General features: G+C 41.2%; 1 protein-coding gene across 2 annotated transcripts; it reads left to right on the forward strand.

Moving 5' to 3' along the window:
- The first annotated feature begins 24,215 nt into the window (after positions 1–24,215).
- LOC113929381 (CXXC motif containing zinc binding protein-like) lies at positions 24,216–24,958 on the forward strand. 2 transcript variants are annotated; one of them, XM_035727743.1, is made up of 2 exons: positions 24,216–24,377; positions 24,435–24,958. In XM_035727743.1, the coding sequence occupies exons 1-2, from the start codon at positions 24,249–24,251 to the stop codon at positions 24,768–24,770; spliced, it is 465 nt and encodes a 154-aa protein (XP_035583636.1). In that variant the 5' UTR covers positions 24,216–24,248; the 3' UTR covers positions 24,771–24,958. The 2 variants fall into 2 exon arrangements, with proteins under 2 accessions (XP_035583636.1, XP_027462049.1); XM_027606248.2 differs by having other exon boundaries at positions 24,216–24,626; positions 24,693–24,890.
- The last annotated feature ends 1,369 nt before the right edge of the window (positions 24,959–26,327 follow it).

Consider the following 26,327-nt stretch of genomic DNA (forward strand, 5'->3'; position numbering starts at 1 on the left):
AGAAGTCCCTTTTATTTTGCACACACATTGACTATAAAATGAAGCATGCTGTAATGCTATTTAATTACTTGCCACCCACCTCTGAGGAAATTTATAACAAGTATTATTTTAATATGAAATGACAACTTGAGTAAATTAGATGTTGACCATGTAGCTTTTTTATGGCATGAGTGGAAGATTGATGGATATACTTCTTAAGAGGAAAGGACAGAGACTCAGAGAATCAGGGCTCTACCATCCCTGGCTTCCACATCTCAACAGGTCTGTCCTTCTTTGTTTTGCAAAATATTGCTGTTTGTTTGTGAGACTAGGTACATAGATGATAAATCAGAAGGGTCTGAAATGAGGTAGATGACCTGTAAGTATTTTAGTGACTGATACTAATGCATTAGTCAGGGCTCTTGGTTGTAAACTCATACTGGCTCTGGAAAAAAAGAATTTATTAATTCAGTTTGAAAAAAGATAAGGAGTATATTCCTTTAAGCACAACTGGAAGCAAAGGTTCAAAGGAGGTGACTTATGTCATCAGGTCTGCTTCTCCACTCCCGTGTATTTCAGTTCTGCGTCCTCTCTTGGCTTTATTCTCAAGCATGTTCTCTCCATGTAATGCATTTGCCTCAGCTTAGTACTGTGCCTGTTACTGAACAAATTTCTGTGATTTTTGCCTCTCCAAGCCTGGCCTCAGTCTTCCCTGAAGCTGAAGATATAGGGTGAACTTACCCTTACTTCATCCTAACAACTGAAAAATTTGTACAAAGTGGAAGATGGCTTCTATTGGCAGGAGATGGAAATGTTGGGCTATGTAAAACAAAGCTTCACTGCAGAGGACATTTGGAGCATGTTTTTCTGTTTGTTTTTTGTTTTTCCTTTTAAGTGGGCTTTCATATGCTTTTGTATGTGACATGAAATTACTGACCTAAGTTGCACGCTGGTAGGACAGCTGGGAATCAAATTTACCTTGACTTGCAATTTGAGAGTCCTTTACCTACCATACACTGTTACCTTCAACAAGACAACAGAGAATTGTGCTGTCTTTCTGAACAAGGGCCGATAATCTAGAGGATGTGTAGAGAACTGAGAAGGATCATCAGAGACCTGGAATATAGTGTGCGAGGGATAACAAAACCAACTGGAGGTATTGACTAAGATGAGAGGATACTAGTGGACCTGGGACAAATGTAGGGGCTGGAAAAGATAGTTGAAGGTCTCTTTTGGAGGAAACACTGGAGCGCCATGATTCTCAGTGGGTAAAATCTGCAGAATGAAAGATTGCAGTTTAACAAAAAGAATGGTTTCCCAGTGGTCAGAGCTGTCAAGTAACAAATGGAATTTCCAGGACCATGAATGTTCAGTCAGTTCCAAGAAAACCTACATGAATATCTCCTAGGAATTCTGCAGAATAACATTGTCCAAAAGAGATAAAATGCAAACCAGATATGTTGATTTAAATTTCCCAGTGACCACATTAAAAAAGGAGAAACAAGTGAACTTAGTATTTTGGCTATATTGGGTTAAGTGTTACTCTCATGTCTATCGTTAATCAATTCAAAAAGTTTAGAGACTTTACATTTTTTATACTAAGTCTTCAAAATTCCGTGTGCTTTTTAGACTTAAAGCACATGTGGGTTTGGACTAGCTGTATTTCAAGTGCTCAGTGATAGCCATATGTGGTTAGTGACTATGGCACTGCAAACAGTAGCTCTGGCAGTAGAGGGAGGGTGCTTATAACCTCTGAAGTCCCTTTCAAACCTGACCATGTCTGAATCTGTGGGAGATTATAGTAGCTATGGTCAAATCATTCCTCCTTAAAAACCTTCACTTAGCTTTCCAGTACCTAAAGAAAAAAGTGTAAACTCTGAGTCCTTTGAATCATGGTCTAATAAATTACAATGTTTTTGAGGTCAGGGACTATGTCATGTTCATCTTTGTTTCTCAAGGCTAAACATAGTACTGGTCCCAAAGAAAGTTCTAAGGTATTTTTTGGATGGATGAATAATCTGAACTTCATCTTCCTCTCTAGTTTGTCTCCCTATTTTTCTCTTGCGTGAACCCTATGCTACCCAAATGCACCTCCCGTTGCATTCTTACTGATGAGAAGGGCTCTTCTTACATTCCTCTTTAGAAGGAAGATATTAATCTCTTTAAATGGGCAAACTTTGACATATCAGTGAGAATCAAATTTCATTTAAAATAGGGACTCCAGCACTGATGAGGTATTGGATAGCCCCAAGTCTTCTGTCTCTATAAATGGTCTCCTTGCAGCTCTTGGTTACACAAGTGTGTTGACCAAGACTAGGTCCAGTTGAAGAGGATCTCTTACTCTACCTTGAAAGCAGCAATTTAGACCAAATGATCTCTCCAAATATCTTCTGAGTTGTACCAAGGTGAGAACATTCAGCTAAGTGGAAAAGAAAGTTGGATTTTGCGTCTTGAGGTTTTAGATGCTATTTTAACCTCAACACTGTGGACTGTGTGACCTTGAATGCAGCTCTGAACCTCTTTGGATTCAGTTTCTCTGTTTTCAAATTGATGGTAATAATAGCTTTTCCAATTAAAATAAGGAGTATGACCAGCTTATACTACCTTGACAGCATGTCACTGTGCTTGAATGCTCGCTCTAGAGTCACATTGCCTAGGTTCAAATCTGTTTCTTTTTTCTTAGCTGAATGACAGACTTAAATAAGTTACCCAAGCTTTGAGTCTTAGTTTGACCATTTTTAAGTAGGGATCATAGGGTTTTTTTTTGTAATAATTAACTATAATCATGCAAATGCATAGTATTTATAAATGCTTTTTTAAAAGATGTTTTCATTTAAATTCATTCATTAACATATGGTATATTAGTTTCAGGTGTACAATTTAGTCATTTAGCACTTCCATATAACACCCAGTGCTCAGCAGATCATGTGCCCCCCTTAATCCCCATCACCCATTTAAAACTTTGCTGTGTTTTGTTGCTCTTGGTGTAGCCAAAAGAACATGACTTACACAACATGTGGTTAGCTCTTTCGGGCTCTGAGCCTCACTTGATTTTAGAGAGACCCTCTTACACTGATGCTATTCTTAGAGGGTTGTTGGGAGGATGAAAAAAAAAAAACACTATAGAGAAAGGACTTTGAAAAACACAAAGTGTCATAATGCATGTATTGTAATAACAAGACAAACATTTTTACGATGTATAAGTTGGACACATGTTCATAGTAGACTGCCAGCTCCAGGAGGACAGGCTCTTCCTGTTTCTGCTCCATACTTTACCCCTCCTTGCCAAACACTGTGCCCGGCACACAATAATTGCTAGTTGGATAAGCATGGGGCATGATTGCCCATTTGTTACTTGGCAGCAGAAGTGGAAATTTCTCTCAATACAAGGAAAAAATTCAGGGTCTCCTGTTATTCTTTTCTCTGAAAGCACAATCACACCATTGGAAGAGCTACCAAAATAGAAAATGAAATCATTTGAGTAAAACGCTTTCTATGTGATTAGAGACCTTTGTTTCAGATTAGCTCACATCCTATTAAAACTTTGGAGAGGGAACTATTTTAGAAGCCAGGTGGCATTATGCAGCCTATGTTTGCTTATCTTTTCATTTCCTCTCTTTAGTGTATAAAACTATTTGCATAATAAGAGGTTGTTTTCCTGGAGTTCAGGTTTCAGTCTTGGGCCCCACGTGAATTCAAAATGCTAGATTGTGATCTCAAACTAGTTTGTGTGGAAATGCCTTGATGACCCAGATCGGACTTGGGTCTGTGCTGGCTCAGAGACTGTGTCCATACTAATGCTGTTGGTGATTCATCTTGCTTTTCATTTTCCTAATGGTAGCTGAGGACCTGGATCTCCATGGCATTGCCTTTCTGATGGGTATTTGGAATAAGGAGGAAGTGGATGTAAAAATATATAAGAACAAAGACATAAAAAACACCTTAAACGGTAGGGTGAAAACAGGCTGGTGTGGATAGCAGTTTTGGGGGTAGGGTGGGGAGTAGGGGCTAGTTCCCACTTTTTTCCAAATGATCCCCACTATTTATAAACCGTTTAGATTAGTTTTTGTTGTGGGAAGTGACACTGCAAGCACAGCTCTTAGCTCAGATCATGGTTCTAACTGGAAGTTTCTCCGGTGGTCATCTTACTACCCCACTCATTTTGGACATTTCCTTTATAGCATCCTGAATAAAGCCCATGAAATGATCAACAAAAAATATGTGAGTTCTTATACTCCCACAGTGTCTTAGACTCTGCACTAGATTGGGGATAACAGAGTAAACAAGAGACATGGTCTCTGCCCTTCTGGAGTCTACTATCTCATGGGGCAGGCAGGAATTAACAAAATCACCATATAAATAAATATGTGGAAGTTATCAGGATACTATGACATAAAGGCAGAGCACAAGGTGCAGTGGAAAGAGGAAAGAAAGTGTGGGCCTAAATTATATTGTGAGATCTTGAAAGCCTTTCCTGAAGGTCCAAGTCTCCTGAAGCCAGGTGAGGAATGGAGGAGAGAACCTTGTTGTGTCACTGTAAAATCCCTGGGACAGTTGTGTGGTACTGACCAGGAAGAGGAAGACCTGCATGGATTAAGAGACTGCAGAACCTGCAAGGCAAAGTATTGAATGAGGCTGTAGAAGCAGGCACGGGCCACATGGAGCAGAATCATGCAGGCATGATGACTTTTGACATTTATCCTAAGTGCAGTGGGGAATCATTGGAGGGTGTAAGGCAGAGGGATAACCTAATGAGATTTGCTTCTTAAAGAACATCAGAGTGAATCCCCCATAGTGAGTTATTTCTACACAGAGAAGTTTTCTTCTTAGACAGCTTTTCCATGATTAGAAAATTTACTTAAGTGCCACAGGTTATATTCACTTTGTAGGGTTTCTTCTGCTGGGCTTCATGACAGCGGTTCTCATTGTTTTTGAAGACTGCTTTATGAGTCGGGTCAGGGTGGCTTAATGGATAGTGCCCAACTTTGAAGAGAGACAGACTTAGACTTTGCCACATTTACTTGGGTGACTTTCAGCAAGTATCTTAAGCTCACTGAGCCTCAGCTTCATCATTGGTAAAACAGGTTGCTGTAAAGGTTAGGTATAGCAATGTGACTAAGGCATATGTACCACTCATTACATCTTAGCTACCGTGATCAGATTTGACCTGCAGGCTTAGAGAAATCATGATGCATATCAGTCTCTTGGCTACCAGCTAGCCTAGTATCTATGCATCTACTTAGAACAGAATTATAAATTGTTAAGAGTTCTGTGTCTCCTAAAATGCAGTTGGAGCACTTCCCTATGCCTCTACTACCCAGACCATGTGCATTGCCTTTCCCTTCTCCCCCAAGGTGGACCTGGAATCTCTGTGTGGGTGTCCTTTCTCTCCTCCTTGGATGTGGTCTCTTTTTTCCTTTTTCTTGTCCTTTCTAGAGTATTATATCTGTCCCACTATCTCCTTCATTTCCTTTCTCTTCCCTTCCCCTTCATTTTCTCTTTTGTCTCTCGCTGTGTGATGAGAATTCTGGCCCTTGCTGACAGTCCTGCTCACTTGGGGGTGCAGCTGTACACAGAGGAAGTGGAGAAGCACGTTATTTCCACATGAAACCACTGTGTACAACTCTTGAAAGCACTTATCCTTTGCCTTGATCTGTAGCATATCAAATGATGGCTTCACTAAAACTAAAACAGATTTATTGTTCCCAGTTATTTCACAACAAGTGACACATAATGTTTCCTTGGAAAAAATTAACTTCATTCCTATAAATGCACAAAGCAGAGTTTATTTAGCTACTTGATTCTTTATTGGGCTTAAATATAAATACTTCCCTAATTTTCTTTTCATTCTTCAGAAGACATTGGGCTAGAAGTTATAGATGTAGACGTTAAAATATAATTCCTCAAGGAGTTTACATTTTAATGGAGAAAGATACTAAATGTATAACTGCCGAAATAATAATTTTATTATAATTGAAAATTGTTATGAAGAAAACGGAGCTGAATATACCCAGGTCTTGGGATTTCAAGTCTCTACTTTGGTTAAGTACTATTTAACATAAATTAAGAATGTGTAGGAGATACTAGCTGACATTCGTAGTCTCAAGTGTAAAGAAATGGCACCTCTTTGGGCAAGACCTAAGCTTGTGTGAATAAGAAAGTGCTGGTGTTTCTAGATCTGGAAGGTAGTGATCCAGGGAGGAGGTTGGTGTCCTGAGCCAGAGGCCGGGGAAGGAGGCTGAGGCTGGACAATGGTTTAGTAAGACTTTTCTGTGAGGGCAGTACTTTCAGTGGTAAACTAGTGATGAAGGGCTAGTCATCTAAGGAGTCTGACAGAGTAAATATTAACCTGAAATGGTTAATTATGGCACTAAAGTTTCTAAATCTCTCTTTGTCAGCTACGGAAGCACAATTAGGAGAGATTGTTGAATGAAAAATGAGAGAGCTTATTTTCCTAGAGATTTGGTACTATTTCTTTGGTAGGCAAAGAATCAAGAGCCCAAAAGCTGAAGAAAGAAAAATAATGTGTATGTAAAAATAAAGGGATAAACTACATGAGCAGCTGGAGAGAAAGTTTGAGTTTCTATGGAAACCTCTCCTAAAATGTCTCCCTCAGGCAACGGAGCCAACTTCCCAAATGCCAGAGAGCAGTAGAATATATGGGCTGAAGCAATTCTCCCTGGGCTGTCACATGGAGTACAACTCTGATGGTTGGAAGGCGAGGACTTTGAAATGGGTCAAAGATTCCTCACTTGATTTTTCTCTTCTGGTGATGACTGGGTACCAGCGAATTGGGAATCTGGGAGTGACGTGTTTTCGGGTATTTTCTCACAGGTGCTAAGGAAAGGATGACCTGGATGAAAGCATGTGACAAACAAAAATGGAAACAGAAAATGACCTCCTGGAGGTCAGCCACCAGGATACGGTATATGACTTGATGGTGAAATCAGAGGCACATGCTTGGAGCCCATGTCTGCTTTTAACCTTATGAGAGCTGGAGGCTGCCATCCCTTCAACGTCAGTTTGTATAATGCTTCCCCCTCATTCAGCTTCCTCATTCCCCTGCTGTTCTTCAAAGACACAATGCAAGTTCCTTCTTCAGTGTTTGAATTTGTTCTTCCTTTGCTTGTGTTGCTTTCCCTCCTCAGATTTGTGCCTGGCTGGCTCCTCCTCTTGTGTCAGCTTTTGTGTCTTCAAAGAGCCCTCCTTGCCCTCTCTATCAAATGCAACTCCCTGTCTTTCCCATGCAGGGTATCTCTATCTTATTATCTGGTTATTTCATTTATACTATTTGCTATGGCTGCTTTTTAATTTTTTTTAGCTGTTGATTAGCTGTCTTTCCTCAGAATGCAAGCTCCATGAGAACAAAAGAAGCCAGCTTTCCTGAGAGCTCCAGGTCTGAGAAAAGTGTAAGCAGAGAGAGGACACTCAATAAATGTTATATCAAAGATTCTTGCCCTCAAGAATCTTATGATGTAGTAATTGTGATGATGACAGGGCATGCAAACTTGATTTTAGATAATATTGCACAGCTTTGAGTGATCAAGGTTTAACTAATCTCCATGTCAAAAGGAAGAAATCTTCATGTACAGTTAACTAATAACAACAAAAATTATTAAAACCAACAATAAGTTCCATTTATTGGATAGTTTCTTTGTGGTAGGCTCTAGTAAGTATTTTATATTCCATTATCTATATCTACCCATAAAATAACCTTTTAAGGAAGCCTTGGGATCCCAATTTTCTTGTTAAAGAAATAGGGTCAGACAGGCTAAGCTTGTGAAATTGGATTTTGAACTAAGTTTGGTTTAATTCTTAACTCCAGGGGTATACTTTTTTTTTTTTTTTTAAGTAGAGCATTTTTAGAGAGGAGACTTGAGCCTTGCTGAGATTAAGGATTTGGGTAGAGGATACATAGCTAGATCTGAGTGATACGGAGGGGAAGCATGGTCCACCCGGAACTTCTAAAAGGTTGGAGGCAACAGTGCATGTGGGACTGGGGTGGGGGAGGTGGAGAAAAGCAACAAAGTGCTCTGCATGTGGGCTAAGTTCCCAGACATAGGTGGGTCTCCTGGCTCTGGAACTGGAGGAGCCTAGGGCTAGGTGTGGTTGGGGTGAGATATGGTGAATATGATCAGCTGGATAGGGTTGGACCAGACGACATAAGGTCCTTGAACTCTAAAATAAGGGGTTTAAATGGAATATAAAATATCTTACATATATTTATAGATTTTTATCATGTTAGGCTACCTTATGTTATATGTATATTTGTGGAATGCTGAGTAATTTGCAGAGAGTTCATAAATGTCCATTTCCCTTTTCATGTCCCGGTATTATGCCCATTAAAAAAAAAAACAATAACTGAGGCTCAGAAGATTATTGCCTGACCAAGGTCACCTGCAATACTGGTTCTAGAACCCAACATCCAGACTCTTTGTATTACTTTATTTTCTTTAGGTGAATAAGTCTTGCTGTGAAAAATTTCTTGATCGTGATCTAAAATGTTATCTTGTACTTTTCTGTTTTACAGTTAAAAATTGCAAAGAACAATCATGACTCCTTTCCATGAAACAGATGTAGATATCAGTATTGATTCCTCAAAGTATGAGTAAATTTTGCAAGGAAAAACAAAACTTAACACTATTTTCTTCTCTACCAACCATTTATATTTTATTAAATTTAGTCCTTTTGTCTAAGTAGTTTTAAAGAAAAAAAAACACTAGTTTTATTGTTTTCTATACTTAGTCATCATGAAATTTTCCCCATTTTGTTCATCAGTTAGTCATTCTTCCCAGTACTTATGATGATATTGGCAAGTCATATAACCTCTAAGTCACCACTTGTATTCTTTCTCTCCCTTTCATCTCTCCTATTAATGGTATTAATAATCTTTTACATCCTACCTTTAGAACTTATTATTGGTCCAATGACATAGTGAATGTGAAAATACCGTGTAAACTAGAAAGCATCAAAGAATTCTAAATAATAATTGTTCTTTTATCACTAGATCATAGCATATTATTTATGTCTGCTCCTAGAACTCGTCCCTCACACATCTGGTTTCAGTTTCCTTCCTTGTCCTTTGGTCATGATTGAATTTGTCAGTGTCTCTCTTAATTGCCAGTTTTAGAAATCATTCTTTTTGCTCTACAGTAAAGGAAAAGGAGAGGCACAGTTGTGCATCCCATTGGTTTCCAAGTGGTTGTATCACTGTGGTATTAGATCTGGAAAGGCATGAGACAGGAGCCACAGATGGGCAGTTCATGAGTCCTATGGGAGCACAGAAGTGTGTTTAATTTGCTTAATCTATTTAATTTAAAAATAAACCTTGAAGCAAATTTAAAAGCCGGGAGAAAACATATAAACATTTGTAGTTCTGGCTTTTCTTAAAAAAATTGGATCATCTGACCGTACTGTATTCTGATTCCCCATTATTAGCTGAGGCATACCCCTTGAGATGGAATAGGAGTTGTCCAGTCTTTTAGATACTCCATCACTTCCTTGTGACTCCCTAAAATCAAGATTTGTTGTCCATTCTCATTTATCATTGACTCTGACCTGTTGTCTTTCCTACTGTGAAGACATGTGTCTTTCTCAGAAGTGTGAAAATGGAAGATAAATGAAGAAGGTTTCCATGTTTCCAAAAAGCGAGACTGAATACTTGTTTGGAGTATACTGGAGGAAAAGTTTCCCTTCTACTTTTCTGGTTCTTTGGCTGGTCTAATAATTATATGGACATAAGACAATGAACTGGAGAAAAACATTGATATTTGTACATACAGAGGACCCATAAAAACAGGAGACCCAAGGGCAAGTTGGGCAGTTGAGGCTTCTGTGCCACCCTGAGCTACAGAATGGGGTAGGGCCTGGGCTTCAAAGGGAAGAAGTGTAATTCATGGGACAATAAGAAGAGCAGGTGATGGATAGATGCTTGCCCTGCCACACAGATCAATCATTCAGATAAAAGTTGTCTCTGGTAATAGCTCTGTCTCTGATCCAGGTCCCCAATCTAAATTATTTTAGGTAGTTAAGGGAGAGGTAAAATTTTTTCTTGAGTCTGCTGGGTCTTGATTGTCTTCAGTTCAAAATAATCCACATACCAAAGTGGCATATTTTGGGGTCATATATTCTGCTTCCCTTCAGTTGAAATGAAGAATGTTTCTGTGTGTTTAAGATTCTGGCTAAGTCTCCCTATACCATGTTTTCCTTACACCTGGCTACTGTCATTCATTTACTTTGGTTGCCTACCTCCTGGAGGTGTTTGAGTTTATACCCCCACCTCTTCCCCATAATGTTTCATCTTTGATTATCCTTTCTTTGAGGATGGGGAGGGTGTGTCTAGTCTGCTATATTTATTCTCCCACCTCCAGAATGTTACTCTTTTAACTGTGTCATGCCTCATTGCCTACATACTTCCTTCCTGGGGGCAGTGTCTGTTTGGATCCCAAGCTTTCGCACACTTATTCCACATCATTGCATCCCTACCTCTGCCAAATAGGATGCAGGGTTCTGTCATTTCTGAAGACTGATAGGGGAACTTTCTCTCTTCTTTTCCTCCTCTGATGGTCTCAGGGTTTCTTCTGTGGCCAGGGTACCTCTTCTTCCTGGACTCAAGTTCTGCGGATACCTGCTTTTGACTTCTGTTTGTCTGTTTCTATGCTTTGTGGGAGTTAAGCAGTGGTTGAAGTATATCATAACAAAACATACCTTTGTAGAAAACTTTATAATTTGAAATACTTGAGGGTATTTCAAAATAGTAGGTACACATTCCGACAATAATTTTGTTTGGGTTGAGGAACTGAGTGGTGTGTGTGTTGTTTCTCCTTCACTTGACTTTATTTTTATTTTCTAAGTTAACTATACAACACATACTACTTCTGTAATCTAAAAATAAGACTGACTGAAAAAAAATTAAAAGAACTCTGCATGAGCTCATTTGAACTTTATATAAAAAAACATATTTGAGTTTAGCACATAAGTAAAGGATGAAGCAAAGGCAGGGAATTTTGATACCCTCCTCCCCCTAACCTGTACCTTTTGTCAGAACCTGACCCATTGGCCAGAATCCTGGCCTCGTTAGTTGGTTTGTTGTTGTTGTTGTTGTTGTTGTTGTTGTTGTTTGAGGTTTTACTCTTTAGATCCAGAAGGCTTCTCCAGTGCTGAAACAGTAAGATGTGGATTCTTCTTTTATTTGCTTTCTGTATTCCCTGGAGATGGAATGGTACATTTCAGCCAGGCAGATAATTCTAGTGAAGAGGGTAGAATGTATGATAAGGAGGGTGCCAGGCACTGTTGTTAGCTGGGCGGTGTGGGCTCTGTTTCTAGACTGTGGGCAGCCTGTCTGTAGTCTGTCATTACCAGCTGGAGTGCAGGATTAGTCTAATCTCATGTGACTTTGAAAGTGAATTGATCATCCAGTTTAGGAATGACAGTGATTATGGTATGTTGTGTGTACAACCAGCAGTATATATGGCCTCAGGTATGGTGTGGAAAGCGACTACTCACTGCTGGCCATGTGACTTTGTTTTTGTTTTTTTAAGATTTTATTTATTCGAGAGAGAGAGAGAGCGAACACACGAGTAGGGGGAGGAGCAGAGGGAGGGTGAAGGAGTCCTAAGCAGACTCCATGCTGAGCACAGAGCCTGACATGCGGCTTTATCCCAGGACCCCAAGATCATGACCCAAACAGAAACGAATTGTTGGACACTTAACCGATTATGCCACCCAGGGGCCCCTGGCCATGTGACTTTGTAAGTCATTTAACTTCTCTAGGACCCCTTTCGCACCAGTTGAGGGGAGAGGAGAAATTAACATGCCTGGTGAAATTAACATGGGGGAGTGTTAAAGAGGATAATGTGTTTAAATAAAAAACTCTTTACTGAATACCTCCTCTCCTGGGGTTAAATGACTAAGATCAAGAAAGAGCACAGAAATCAGTTGCTTTCTTATACTCTAACAATGCAACTGTAGAAAGAGAAATTAGAGAAACAATTCCATTTACAATAGCACCAAAAAACATAAGATACCTCAGAATAAACCTAACCAAAGAGGTAAGGGATCTATACTCTAGGAACTACAGAACACTCATGAAAGAAATTGAAGAGGACACAAAAAGATGGAAAAACGTTCCATGCTCATGGATTGGAAGAATAAACATTGTTAAAATGTCTATGCTACCCAGAGCAATCTATACCTTCAATGCTATCCTGATCGAAATTCCAATGACATTTTTCAAAGTGCTGGAACAAACAACCCTAAAATTTATAGGGAATCAGAAAAGACCCCAAATTGCCAAGGAAATGTTGGAAAAGAAAAACAAAGCTGGGCGCATCACGTTGCCCAATTTCAAGCTATATTACAAAGCAGTGATCACCAAGACAGCATGGTACTGGCACAAAAACAGACATACAGACCAATGGAACAGAATAGAGAGCCCAGATACGGACCCTCAACTCTATGGTCAAATATCTTCGACAAAGCAGGAAAAAACATGCAATGGAAAAAAGACGGTCTCTTCAATAAATGGTGCTGGGAAAATTGGACAGCCACATACAGAAGAATGAAACTCGACCATTCTCTAACACCATACACAAAGATAAACTCAAAAGGGATGACAGACCTCAATGTGAGACAAGAATCCATCAAAATCCTAGAGGAGAACATAGGCAGTAACCTCTTCGACATCGGCCACAGCAACTTCTTTCAAGATACATCTCCAAAGGCTAGTGAAACAAAAGCAAAAATGAACTTTTGGGACTTCACCAAGATAAAAAGCTTCTGCACAGCAAAGGAAACAGTCAACAAAACAAAGAGGCAGAGAATGGGAGAAGATATTTGCAAATGACACTACAGATAAAAGAAAGGTATCCAAGATCTATAAAGAACTTCTCAAACTCCACACCAAAAAAACAAATAATCAAGTCAAAAAATGGGCAGAAAACATGAGTAGACAATTCTCCAAAGAAGACATACGAATGGCTAACAGACACATGAAAAAATGTTCATCATCATTAGCCATCAGGGAAATTCAAATCAAAACCACACTGAGATACCACCTTACACCAGTTAGAATGGCAAAAATTGACAAGGCAAGAAACAACAAATGTTGGAGAGATTGTGGAGAAAGGGGACCCCTCTTACACTGTTGGTGGGAATGCAAGTTGGTATAGCCACTTTGGAAAACAGTGTGGAGGTGCCTCAGAAAATTAAAAATAGAGCTACCCTATGACCCAGCAATTGCACTCCTGGGTATTTACACCAAAGACACAGATGTAGTGAAAAGAAGGGCCATATGCACCCCAATGTTCATAGCACCAATGTCCACAATAGCCAATCTGTGGAAAGAGCTGAGATGGCCTTCAACAGATGAATGGATAAAGAAGATGGGGTCCACATATACAATGGAATATTACTCAGCCATCAAAAAGGAGGAATACCCAACTTTTGCATCAGCATGGATGGGACTGGAGGAGATTATGCTAAGTGAAATAAATCAAGCAGAGAAAGTCAATTATCATATGGTTTCACTTATTTGTGGAACATAAGGGATAGCATGGAGGACATTAGGAGAAGGAAGGGGAAAATGAAAGGGGGGAAATCGGAGGGAGAGATGAACCATGAGAGACTATGGACGCTGAGTAACAAACTGAGGGTTTTAGAGGGGAGGGGAGTGGGGGGATGGGTGAGGCCTGTGCTGGGTATTAAGGAGGACACGTACTGCATGGAGCAGTGAGTGTTCTACGAAAACAATGAATCATGGATCACTACATCAAAAACTAATGATGTATTGTATGGTGATTAGCATAACATAATAAAATTAAAAAAAAAATCAGAGCTCTTAGTTGCAAAAGGCAGAAACCAACCCCTCATTACACAGAAAAGGAATTTGGAAGATCTGAATCTGTAGGAGGATGAAAGAAGCAGGCTCAGAAGCTGTGCAGACAGGAATATCCTCTAAAATCATGCAGCCTGATTGGCTAAGATGACATTGTCACTGGGCATTAGATGCCTCAGTTTGTACTACTGTTGAAAGCTGCAACCTTGCATGGTGCCCCCACAAACACAGTGACCAACCATCACATTCCAGCCACACCAGAAAAGTCCCTGCTCCTCCCATCACTGATGTATATAGCTCAACATCATGCTGATAGGTTTGGTTGGCACAGCCTGGGCCTTGTACACACACCCTAACCACAAAAGAAGCTAAGAAAGAGACAACCTGGTCTTCTAGCTCCTATAAGGGCATCAGGTTGGGTTTTGTGAAATATGAGATTCCCTAATAGGAAAAAAGTTTAAATACTGAGTGCCCAAATTAAAGAAAAAGTCCCCTAGATTTCCAATCCTCTAGGGATTTGTAATCCAACTGGAAATAGTGTTTTAAATATGCTACACAATTGTAAACCATAACCATTTTGCCAACAGACCTTTAACCAGCTCACTGTTCTATTTGCCTAGAAAGATCACCATGTAGTAGAGCTGTTACTAGATTTTCTCTTTGGACACCCAGTTCCTTTGTGGCATCCCTGACTTCAGAAGCTTGTGTTTTCCTGTTACCTCTGGTCTTCCATATGTACTTCCTCATATGGAAGTACTGAGCAGATCAGGGTGCTGTGATCATCTCTAAGAATAGGAAACTAAAAATACTCTGGGGAGAGGGCAGGCTCCTTCTTGGCTATACGTGGCCACCCAGTCTGTAATCCATCTTTGCTGTCTATCCTCATTTCCATGTCTGTGTCCCTCAACTTTGGGAGTGATGACATTGCTTTGCAAGTCAGCAAACTAATGAAAAGGCTCTCAGACAAATCTGGCTTGCGCATCTTGCTCTTATATCCTGTGCCTCTGTGAAGAGATGGGATTGAGCTCTAGATCCTCCTGAAGCTTTCCTCCTACCGATTTCAGAAGTCCCAGCACAGCTGCTCAACAATCCTCATGAGACCATAAACTCCTAAAGGCAGGGACAAGATCTTTCATTATTATCACTTTATCCCCAGTGACTAGTACCATGCACAGCTCATAGCTGGCATTCAAATATCTGTGGAAGGAATGGTAATGCACTAGGTATTTCTTTTTAATTATATGAAAATTAAAGGACACCCTCCCCCACCCCACCCCCCTGCCAATGAGGTGAATGAAGCCAAAAGGAGTCTTAAGTAGATCATGTAACTGTTAATGAAATTGGACGGTGCCTTTGGGCACAGGTGAGTCCAGGAAGTCTCTGCTCTCCTTATCCTGAGTCAGATATGCTTTTCCTCTAACCTTCCCAATAACTCCAGTAGAAGGTTTTATCCCCATAACGTCTTAAAAAAAAAATGAAACAAAAAAACCCAGGACTAAATCTAACTGGACAGCAGGGTTGCAGTCTGATCCAGACAGGGAAACTGTAGGGCTGGGTTATTGGTTGGTTTGGTTTGTGCCACAGATTCACCCCTGGAGTCCAGGTAAGTTCAACCAAGTTCCATGGGTTGGGAATGGAGAAATGGAGGCTTCATAAAGCAAAATTGAGGTCTTATTATCAGACAGAATAGATGCTAGATCTAGTGTGTTGAATGATTTGTCAAAAGATTTGTCTACCTAGAACTTGTGAATGTGGCTATGTTTAGAAAAAGGATCTCTGCAGACCTAATTAATCTCAAAATGGGTTCATCCTGGATTAGGGTGGGCCCTAAACCCAATAACTGGTGCCCTTAGGAGGGTAGGGAAGACCTACACAGAAGACAGTATGAAGACAGAGGCATAGACTAGAGTGATGCCTCCATAAGCCAAGGATGGCCAGGGTTCGCTGTAAGGTGGGAGAGATGTGGAACAAATTCCCCCTCAGTGCCTCCAAAAGGAACCAAACCTGCTTATACCTTGATCTTTTTATATTTTTTTAAAGACTTCTAGCCTCTAGAATCATGAAAGAATAAAATTCTATTAGTTTAAGCTACCAGTTTGTGACCTGTGTTACAGCAGCCCTAGGAAACTTAGACGTTGGGTAAGTAAAAACAACTGAGGTTTACTCTGGTCACCATATATTGGTTGTTGCGGTCTGGACTGTTACCCTGTAAGTCAGAAACTGTCAAGACACCAGGCTGGGATTTTTACTTACTTCAGCCTGCACTTACCTCACTCTCATGGCCAGCCCATTAATCCAGCTGTGCTGGCCACCTCTTTGGATATACTTCCTTTAACAGACAATATTGAATTCAAACTACCCATTTAATCCATGGAAAAAGGATAACAGGAAGGCCCATAGGCCTGTGAGGTCTGTGTGATAGGAGGCACACAGCCAGTGGCTGACAGAACAAGGCCACCCTACACTCTGCACATCATGACATTTTTCCCCCACCCACTTGTGGCTCCTAAGATAGAGCAACTTCAAGTCTGAATAACCCACATGGCAGGTTCTGCTAGGTCTTTAAAGAGATGCTGCGACTCTGTAACATAGCATCTCCTGGTCCTATGATGATGGGGGGCATAGATAGGGGGGCCAATTGGCTGCTAGCTGTGGTGCTTGTCCATGGTACGAATGCTTGGGTGTGGGTAAGGGAACTTCCCCCCCTTTTCCTGAAAATAGGAAATAGCTAATCTCTATGCTGATCCTTACAAGTATGTCATTTTTCCAGATCATTAGCTGCATTTGTTTTCCCTTTTTTTCTGAGCCACAAGCAGCCCTGGTAGAAGAGAGGATTGCTGGCATGGTTTGTCAGAGGTTGGCAGCCAATGTGCAGACTAAAGCCCCAGTAAAACTGGAGCCTGAACATGCGATATGTGGCTGTCAGGACTAGGAATATGGCATGAGTGTGAGGCTGGTTTTTGGTTTGTGTTTTTTGGAGGGGATGGGAACAGTTAGAGAATATACTAAAAGATGGATTTTTTTTTAAGATTATTTTAGAAACAGTGTGCATGGGAGTGTGTGTGAGTCGGGGGAGGGGCAGAGGGAGAGAGAATCTTAAGCAGACTCCACGCTGAGCACAGAACCCATCATGGGGCTTGATCTCATGACCCTGAGATCATGACCTGAGCCGAAATCAAGAGTTGGATGCGCAACAGACTGAGCCACCCAGGTGTCCCTAAAAGATGGATTCAAACTAATACATTATTTAAAAAAAAATCCATCTTCAGGACAACACACATGACTTTTCATGAGTCATATTAAGTATGAACAATTAGTTTTAGATCCCCTTTAAGGAAGGAAGAAAATAAAGAGTAGTGTTTTTGGTTAAAGTAGAAATGACCATGAATTAACTAACCTTCTTTCGAATTAAATTAAAATCTCTACACCGTTTGCACACAGTGTGCATATGCCCTGAACACACTCATCAAGAACTACATTACTGGGGAGAAAACACAGTCATTGATTTGTCCAGTGTCATCAGATACAATGAGTCAAAAACTCAAAACAAATAGATATTTGAAGTCTGTCAAGCAAAAAGCGTTTTAGTTGAAAAGCAAAGTCAATCTAATACTTAACTTTACATTTTGAAATATAACTACCTTACGTGGATGTGGAGTATAAGAAGAAGTCCTGCTCCACAGGCCAAAAAGATAGTTTCATCAGCTTTGTGCTTAACTTGATCACTCCAGACCTGCAGCTCCTGGTGGCCGTTACAATGCTAAAGTCTTTACAAAGCCCTCTTCTGTGGATATCCAACCCCTTTTCCTTCTATTCTCTGCTTGCCTTTCTCTTCTCTCCTACCTTTTACTTTCTGCAGAAGTGGCTTCCTTTTATTTATTTTTCAAATATAGTTGCTTTTATTGAGTAAAAGCCACATAGTACTTTACAGGATTTGGGAAAGAAAAAAAACATGCTTCCATGTAACAGCAAGTCTGAATTAGTTGTGCATTTTGTTTTGTTTCCCGGGAGTGTGTGTGTGTGTGTGTGTGTGTGTGTGTGTGTGTGTGTGTGTGTGTGTGTGTGTGTGTGTGTGTGTGTGGTGGCGGCGGGGGTGTCTTTCCTGATATTTTAAAACAGTAAAATTTCATTTAAGTACTGAAATACCTTGGACTGGCTACTTAACAAGCACTTCTACATCAAACTCTAGGTGACTTTGATATACTGAAGACCTAAAGTCCCTTCTAAGGGCAGCTCCCTTTGGACCCTAAGGTGCTAATACCTTGTGACTCGTTGGTGGCACAGGCGCCTAGACAAGTTTCACTGGAAGACATGAGACAGCAAGTGGCTTGGCTGTGTGACCTCAGACAGGTCGCTGAGGCTTTCTGGGCTCCTTTCATTTTCTGGAAAATTGCTATGCAGATGATTGCTGAGGAAACTTAGAGCTCAGGATTTCTATAGTTGATGACTTGAGTTACACCAATGATTATTATTAAAAACAATAGCTTCAATTTATTGAACACTAGCAATGTTTCAGTAATTGTGCTAAGCCCCTAGCAGTCCCTGGGCCTTTTAATTACCACACCAACCTAGTAATTAACAAGGTAGGGTTATAAGCCCCATTGTATACGTGAGAAGACTGAGGTTTAGGGGAGTTAATAGACAGGTCCTTAGTGGAGTCCATGTTCTTCACAGCTGCACTATATTGTAAATTCCATTCTAGACTGTGCTCAACTTATCAAATGGGATTCGAATTAATGAGATTCTACTGAACTAGGGAACGTTTCTCTCTTAATGTCTTCCCATCCATCCTGCTAATTGGTCTTATAATTTTAGGCTCCGAGGCTTTCATCCTGCTCTGCTCAGAAGGATGAGGGATGGCCATAAGGGCATGTATCTGAAATGCTTACTTTGACCTTTCTCATCAGGATCTTTACTCATAGTTAAATTCGTCTGTATTAGACAGGAAAGAAAGTCAACCCTATTAGACCGTGACTCACAGGATCGTTCTCTTGTTCCAAATCCGAACATGCCTGGATTCAATTCCTCCAATACATTTATTAATGACCAAACAAACCGGCCTCTATTTTTGTCTCCTGTTCAGGACTCCTAGGCAGCTGTACTTCTGGGCATCTACTTAACATGCTTTTCTTTCTGGTGAAATAAAGGGGAGGATGCATTATCAGTGCAGGTGATCCATTACTCACTTTTTCAGGGGAAAAACAGTCTCCTGTAGGCTGCCCTATTGAAGAGTCAGCAGAGGTGTTCAGCCTTCTTCTGCTCCCAGTTGCTACTGGCTTGTTTGCTTTCATTCCCTCAGCACCTCTCTCCTTCTCAGGCTCCCTCCCACTCATGCTTTAAGTGCTGGCATTCTCTGCTAACATCCTAGAGGGAGAGGCTTTTAATCTTTTTTTTTTTTTTTTAATTCCTGGGGCCTCTAGAGAACTGTGCTGCCATTGGGGGGTGTTCAGGACCTTTTGCCAGGTCTGTGAAGAACAACCCATGGCCCCCCTGGAGGCTTAATGAAAAGGAGTAGGTGGTGCCTTTCAGGTTTCTTTGCCACAGGGGTTCCTTGGGGAATTTTTTTTTTTTTAAGTACCTGTGATGTGGGTTGTTTTTTTTTTTTTTTTAAACAAAGAGCACAAAGAAGAGAGTGCCTCTGCTGAGGCCTGGAGGACAGAATAAGCAGGACATAGGAGTTACTTACCTCCAATGTCAAACAGGCTCTCAGACCCATGGTATTTTCCTTTGCCCTTTTGTGGAACCTCAGTGCCAGGGAGAAAAACCTGGTCATGACTCTTTTTTTTTTTTTAATTTTAAATTTATTTTTATTGAGATATAATTGACATATAACATTGTGTGAGTTTAAGGTATACCACAGTTGATACATTTATAGATTGTAACAGGATAACCATCATAGTGTTAGCTAACACCTCTATCAAGTCACATAATTATCATTTCTTTTTTGTGATGGGAACAATTAAGATCTACTCTCTTAGCACCTGACTCTTTATCATCAGCTTCTCACGACTGGTCCATTCTTGAATTGCCTGGGTCATCCCAAAAGCACTTGGGGATCTATAACATGGAGGTCAACACTTTGAAAAAGAGAACACTAAGTGTTCCGTAGGTGTCCGACACCATGCCCTAGTACAGTGTCTGCATCCTTTCCTTCAGTCCTAACCTATAACCAGAACAGGTGGTAGCAGTCTTACCCCATGATACATACGGCAGAAAGAGACTTAGAGAAATGACTTTGCCTGATGTCACACCAGGGAGGGAACAGTAGCAGAATATAGGTCTCTGTAGTTTTACCCCACCATACCTGCACCATTTTGAAGCCAACTGATAACTTCCTTGGACCTCCTGTAGAAAAATCATTCTGGTAAGGAGACAACACTAGTTGCAGCATTATCTCCTCCACCCAGAGGAGTGAGCATTTTGGTGCAATTCGAGGAAATTGATGTATTGTGCACTTTGAACAAGATGAAAATGCACATACCCTACAGCTTAACTCTTGGACTCTTCAGTGTATATCCTAGAAAAACTAGCACACTGTGCATAAGGAGACCGGTCAGAAAATGTCCATTGTATCATTGTTGCCATGGTAAAAACTGGTAACAGCTTAATCCATTCACCAATGGACATTTAACATATTGTGCTAACTTCATGCAAGGAAGTTCTATGTGACATTTATAATAAATGAACTAGGTCCACATGTGTCAACATGGATAAAACTCAAGTCCATTGCATTGAAAAAGCAAATGGTAAAATGAAGTGACCATTTGAAAATTTTAAAAATACAAAATATTATATTGAATATCTGTTCTTTAAGGCTATGCACATATATGGTAAACATAAAATACGGGTGGGAGAACTATGCACCTACTTCAGGATAGTGGTTTCCCATCGGGAAGGAGAGAATGGGACAGGAAATCGTGGAGGGAGGGCAGTGAATTTATTTTAGAGAAAGAATGCAAGTACACATGTGAGTTGGGGGAGAGGCAGAGCGAGAGAATCTTCAAGCAGACTCTGCACTGAGCGCAGAGTTGGATGCGGGGCTCAGTCCCATGACCCATGAGATCATGACCTGAGCCGAAACCAAGAATCAGACTCTCAGTTGACTGAGTAACACAGGCACTCTGGGAGGGCAGTGAATTTATAACACTTTTTTTCCCAAGTAGAAATTCCAAAAACATGGCAGACTGTCTGGTTGTTGAATTCTAGGAGATAGGCACACGTTATCCCTCATTAGTCTCTGATTGTCTTTCCTATGTGTTAATTTAGTTTGTAATTTTTTTTTTTTCTTCAAATAAGTGAGAGGTGAGGAAGAACATCTTTGGGGTGTTTCAGAGGTGGTTTTTGTTTGCAACCTGCCCAGGGCCCCAGTGTGTGCCGGCACTTTCCAGTGTGGTTCCAAGCACTGAGCAGATGGCAAATGTGAGGGATGGGTCGCAGAAGCTTCTAGGCATTCCACATGATCCCTCCACGCTGTGTTTTTTGCCTCGGTGCCAGTCAGGGTGATTCTCCACAAGCAGACCTGCTAATGTTTTCTCATCTAACTTAAAAAGGCAGGAGTTCTTCCTACTCCTGTAGGGTAGAAAAGTCAGTCATGAGTTCATTTCTTTTGAGGCGGGACTAAGTGTTGTTTTTCTGTTTACTCCTGTCTGGAGCATCTGGGCAAACCCAGCCCTTGCAAGAAGGGTGCCTTTCCCAAGCTGATGCGGGGAGGCAGGGATCTTTCTGCCCTCTGACCCCCTGAAGTTCTTCCTGACCTTTCTCTTGGCAGACCTGCCAGGTGCTGTGCTCCTCCTGCCTGTGTTTACTGTGCCACTAATGGGGCACTCTATTCCAAACCCCGCATCTCTTGTGTTTCTAAAATACGTCCAATGCCTGTTTCAGGTGTGATTTTGCTCAGTTGTTCGCAGCAAACTCTCTCTCCCCCCTTCTGTCCCTCTCCCTCCTGTTCCTCCTCCCCTTTGTTTTCTTTTCTGCTCTCATCCTATTTCTCCCTCTCCTCCCTCCTTCTCTACCTCTTCCCTCTCCCCCCATTCTCCTTTCCCTTCCCTCTCCCCCATTCTCCTTTCCCTTCCCTCTCCCCCATTCTCCTTTCCCTTCCCTCTCCCCCATTCTCCTTTCCCTTCCCTCTCCCCCATTCTCCTTTCCCTTCCCTCTCCCCCCTTTCTCCTTTCCCTTCCCTCTCCCCCTTCCTCCTTTCCCATCCCTCTCCCCCTCTCCTGCTTTCTCATTTTCTTTCCCTTTATCTTTCCTCCAGAGACCTGACTCAAGGGCTCCAGTAGCCTGCCCCATGTCAATTTCCAGTTATATGGACTCATGAAATCGTTATCAGTTAAACCCTGTCAGGTTTCTGTCCCTTCCAATTGAAGAATTTCTAAATGTCCCAAAAGTGTTTGCCTAAGTATGAGAAAAACATGTATTCAAGTTCCTTTTCAGCCTTAATCATAAGACCTTGGTTGAATCGAATGAGTTGATTAAGTAGGATAATACCCACCTCCCTCACCAGGCATTATGAGGATGTGACATTGTGTTTCTGGGACAATGGAAGATAAACAGAGAAAAAGAAAACTGCCACTGTTATAGCTCCATGGTCAGGTTGACACCAGCTGATGGCTGGAGGTTGAGGCACCTACTGACTGACTCACATGAGCATCTCCTGTTCTTTTGGGATAGGTGTCTTCTTCCCAAAGAAGTGTGCAAGGTAAGAATCCCTAAGAGGACAGCTTTTGGTTTTATGTGTATATACATGCAGGCTTTCTTTTCTTTGGTGTAAACGAGGGAGAATTTAGTATACTCATGCTATATGAAGATTTTAGATCTGTGTAAGGAAAACATGTCTTCCTAATAAGCTGTTAAGTGATTCTTTTCTGCTCATTTCCAATTCACTAAGACTTATTCAAGTAATAATCTCTACAACAGGATGAGAAACGAGGCAATAAATGCATCATGCAATTGATTAAATGGAGAAAGTTGGGCCATTTGTGCAGTGTGAAGCACAGAGCTGCAGAGGGCGGGGGGATTGGCTGAGAAACTGAGGGATTTCTCTTTGCTGTTGTTCTGGTGGGGAAGGCTGGTTTCTGCAGCTCTGGTAGAGCTGCTCAGTGGCAGGTAGTCTCTGGGGAAACCCTGCTGTTGGAGACTGCCCGTCCCCAGCTTTGGATTCAGCACACCATGTCTCTTGTTGGCTTTATTTATTGCAGTGTGGTCTTCTCAGAGGTTCCATGGACTGTAAGTAGGGAGTTAGAGGCTCTCTTCTCACGATTGGAGCTATTTTATGGTGTGGTTTGCCTTTGCCTCTGCGGATTTTGGATTCTCAATCTGAAAAATGGTTAGAGTAAAGTCTTGTCTTAAAAAACGTATTTAAATTAAACCTGAGCAAAATTTTAGCACTGTACCTCAATGCTTGCATTGTCTATTTTTATGTGTACTAAGGACCTAAGTTATTAATGCCCTGCTGGGGTACTTCTATGGGCCCCCTCCCCAAACCTTAAGGGAGACTTAGAGCTACTTTGGAGAAGGAAGGATTACAGACACTGGATTAGTAGGTGTATACCAGACAAGGTTGAGACTGACTCCAGAGAGAAGGTAAATACAGGCTAAAAGGGAGGAACCCCAGCTGGCAAGAATATTGAGCTGTTTGGGGGGATCTGCTTGTGACTGTGAGTATTACAGATGGAGTGGAATCTGACACTTTTCGGAAGCTTTCTGTGGGTGACATCGTAGAATTCCTCAATGGTGTTTGTGAGACTGGTTACTATTGGATTATTTCTATCTTTGGCTGCTGCGATATGTATCTTGAAATGCAATTTTGACCTTCAGAGGAGCACATGAGAACATTTTCCCTGCATGGGGAACTCTTGTATAAAGAATTTGTGTTGTAGGAACACATCCATTTCTATGATTATTTTGTTTGGGGTTTTTGCTTGTTTTCTAGAAAGGTAATACAATGATTAATAATTCAGGCATTCGATATGCTAGACCCAGGTTTGCTTCTCAGCTTTGCTTCTCAATTATTAGCTGTTGATCTAGAAGAAATTTCTTGAACTCTCTGAGCCTCCATCTCCTCATTACTGAAATATGAATCCTATTAAAACCTACCTCATGGATATCATGACAACACATGTGATAACAAAGATAACCTGCTTAACACAGAATTTGGAACATATGACCATTCAATACATGTTTTCTCATTTGTTTTCTCTTTAAAGTTTGTGGGTGTGTGGGTGTGTGTGTGTGTGTTACATAAAGTTCATTTGAAAAATCTGATTCCTGTCTCTACCCAACAGTGGGGAAATGGAATTTTCCAACAGTGCCAAAGCAACAAGGGTAGTTCAGAAGTGTATGGTCATGGCAGTGACTGGGTAATATCCACTTAGTAAATGTTTATTTTGAACCCATATCCCAGGCACTATATTCAGGAGTCAAGAATGAATGAATTATGAGATCGCCGGGTGGGGTCGGGCCGAGCCAAGCCACTATGGGGAAAATTGCGCTGCAGCTCAAAGCCACGCTGGAGAATGTCACCAACCTCCGCCCTTTGGGTGAGGACTTCCGGTGGTACCTCAAGGTGAAATGTGGCAACTGTGGTGAGATTTCAGAGAAGTGGCAGTATATTCGGCTGATGGACAGTGTGGCACTGAAGGGAGGTCGTGGCAGCGCCTCCATGGTCCAGAAGTGCAAGCTGTGTGCGAGGGAAAACTCCATCAAGATTTTGAGCAGCACCATCAAATCTTACAATGCTGAAGACAATGAGAAGTTCAAGACAATCGTAGAATTTGAATGCCGAGGCTTTGAAGCAGTTGATTTCCAGCCCCAGGCTGGGTTTGCTGCTGAGGGTGTGGAATCGGGGACAGTCTTCAGTCATATTAATCTGCAGGAGAAGGACTGGACTGACTATGACGAAAAGGCTCAGGAATCTGTGGGAATCTACGAGGTCACCCACCAGTTTGTGAAGTGCTGAACCTTCTTCATGCGCACTTGCCTCTAAGAACTGAGAAGGGACAACGTGCCCCGAGCAGCAGAGCCCATTGAGGCACTTCCCCTCATCCTTTGTCTCCTGGAAGCTATCCAAGCCCTCATCGCCTGCATGCTGGGCTCTGTCACAGCTTCCCAAACCCCACCAATAAAGCCCCTCTTCGTTTGTGCTGAAAAAAAAAAATAAAATGAATGAAGTATGAGATATGGTTATCCTCTGAAGAACCTTAAATTCCAGTGATGGGTTTCAGATCTGTGGCATGAAATTCAAGCATAATGTGGTGATCTAGAAGCAAGGTAGCTTACAGGATTATTGTAAGAACTAAATGAGATAACATCTGGAATACTAACTATGTAAAATACTAGAGACCATGTTCCTTTTATCCATCCCCGTATATCTGGTACCTGGCATATAGTAGATACACAATAAATATATAGCAGTTGAATGAATGAGTACCTGACACGTGGCATGCACAAGTGTTCCTGTTACATATGTTATTGTAGGATAGGACATAACCAGTAGAGTTTAGCAAAATGACAGCTCACTCTCCCTACTTAAATGCATTGACTTCCACAGTAATTCTGAGCAAAGTACTGTTGTTATCCCCAGTTTTCAGATGAGAAAACCAAGGCAGAGAGGGGCTACATAACTTGCCCAAAGTTACACTTCTCCTGAGTGGCAAAACCTAGATTCCTTTATGATGGTGGGACTTCAGAGTCCATGGTCTTCACATTGACCAAAATGTCTTCTAGGTAAAAACCCAGAAAACAGCAAGTCCCAGCCCTACCCTGGATTCTTTTGTAGTTTGGTGTTTTCTCAACTGGGTATTAAGACCATATGACTTCAAATGATGATTGTCTCTTATGAGGCCTGGCTATTAATGAAGCATTTATATAGTGGATTATCTCTAATAGTCTTTACACGAATCCTGATAAAGGAATTACTGCTAATTTGTGGATAAAGATTTTGGGTTGAATGTGTTTTATGTCTCCTAGAAAAATGCAACCTTGTCACTTTGATCTCAGGAACCCCTGTCTCCTAAAATCATGTTTTCACAATGATTTCTCAGGATATATATTCACCTATCCCACAACCCTTGAAAATGGCCTACTCCATGCCAGGCACTGTGCTTGGAAAACAAAACAAAAAGGACAGCTCATGCGTTCACTAAACGCTCAGTGAGGGTGATAGCCATGTAAATAAATCCTTCCTAACTCAGGTGGCCCATGTTAGAAAGGAGTCGGGCCCAAGGCCTGGTAAGACCCAGTCAAAGGAAAGTACCAGAAGAAGGGGAGGTGCTTGAGCAGGATTTTGAGGGATCAGTAGGAGTTGTCTTGGTAGATAAAATTTTCATGAAAGGAAAAATCCAATATTGTGCTAATGCTTACAAAATAGCTTTTTGCTCCAGTTTCCTTCTGGCCACTATTAGTTTTTCCTGGCAGTACAGACTCATTAACTGAAGTAGGAGTGCAGTACGTGGAAGAGCTGTGTCCTCACTTAGTTTTTTCATCAGTCTCAGTGACTTTTCTTTTTTTTTTAACC

The sequence above is a fragment of the Zalophus californianus genome, chromosome 5 (assembly GCF_009762305.2).
Source record: "Zalophus californianus isolate mZalCal1 chromosome 5, mZalCal1.pri.v2, whole genome shotgun sequence".
In the NCBI taxonomy this organism is placed as follows: Eukaryota; Metazoa; Chordata; class Mammalia; order Carnivora; family Otariidae; genus Zalophus; species Zalophus californianus.

What these genes read in the sequence shown, in the direction of transcription:
- LOC113929381 (XM_035727743.1), top strand. Translation starts at nt 24,249, where the DNA reads ATGAGATCGCCGGGTGGGGTCGGGCCGAGCCAAGCCACTATGGGGAAA. An exon ending in ACTTCCGGTGGTACCTCAAG is followed by an intron (nt 24,378 to 24,434) that starts GTGAAATGTGGC and finishes ATTCGGCTGATG; the next exon opens with GACAGTGTGGCACTGAAGGG.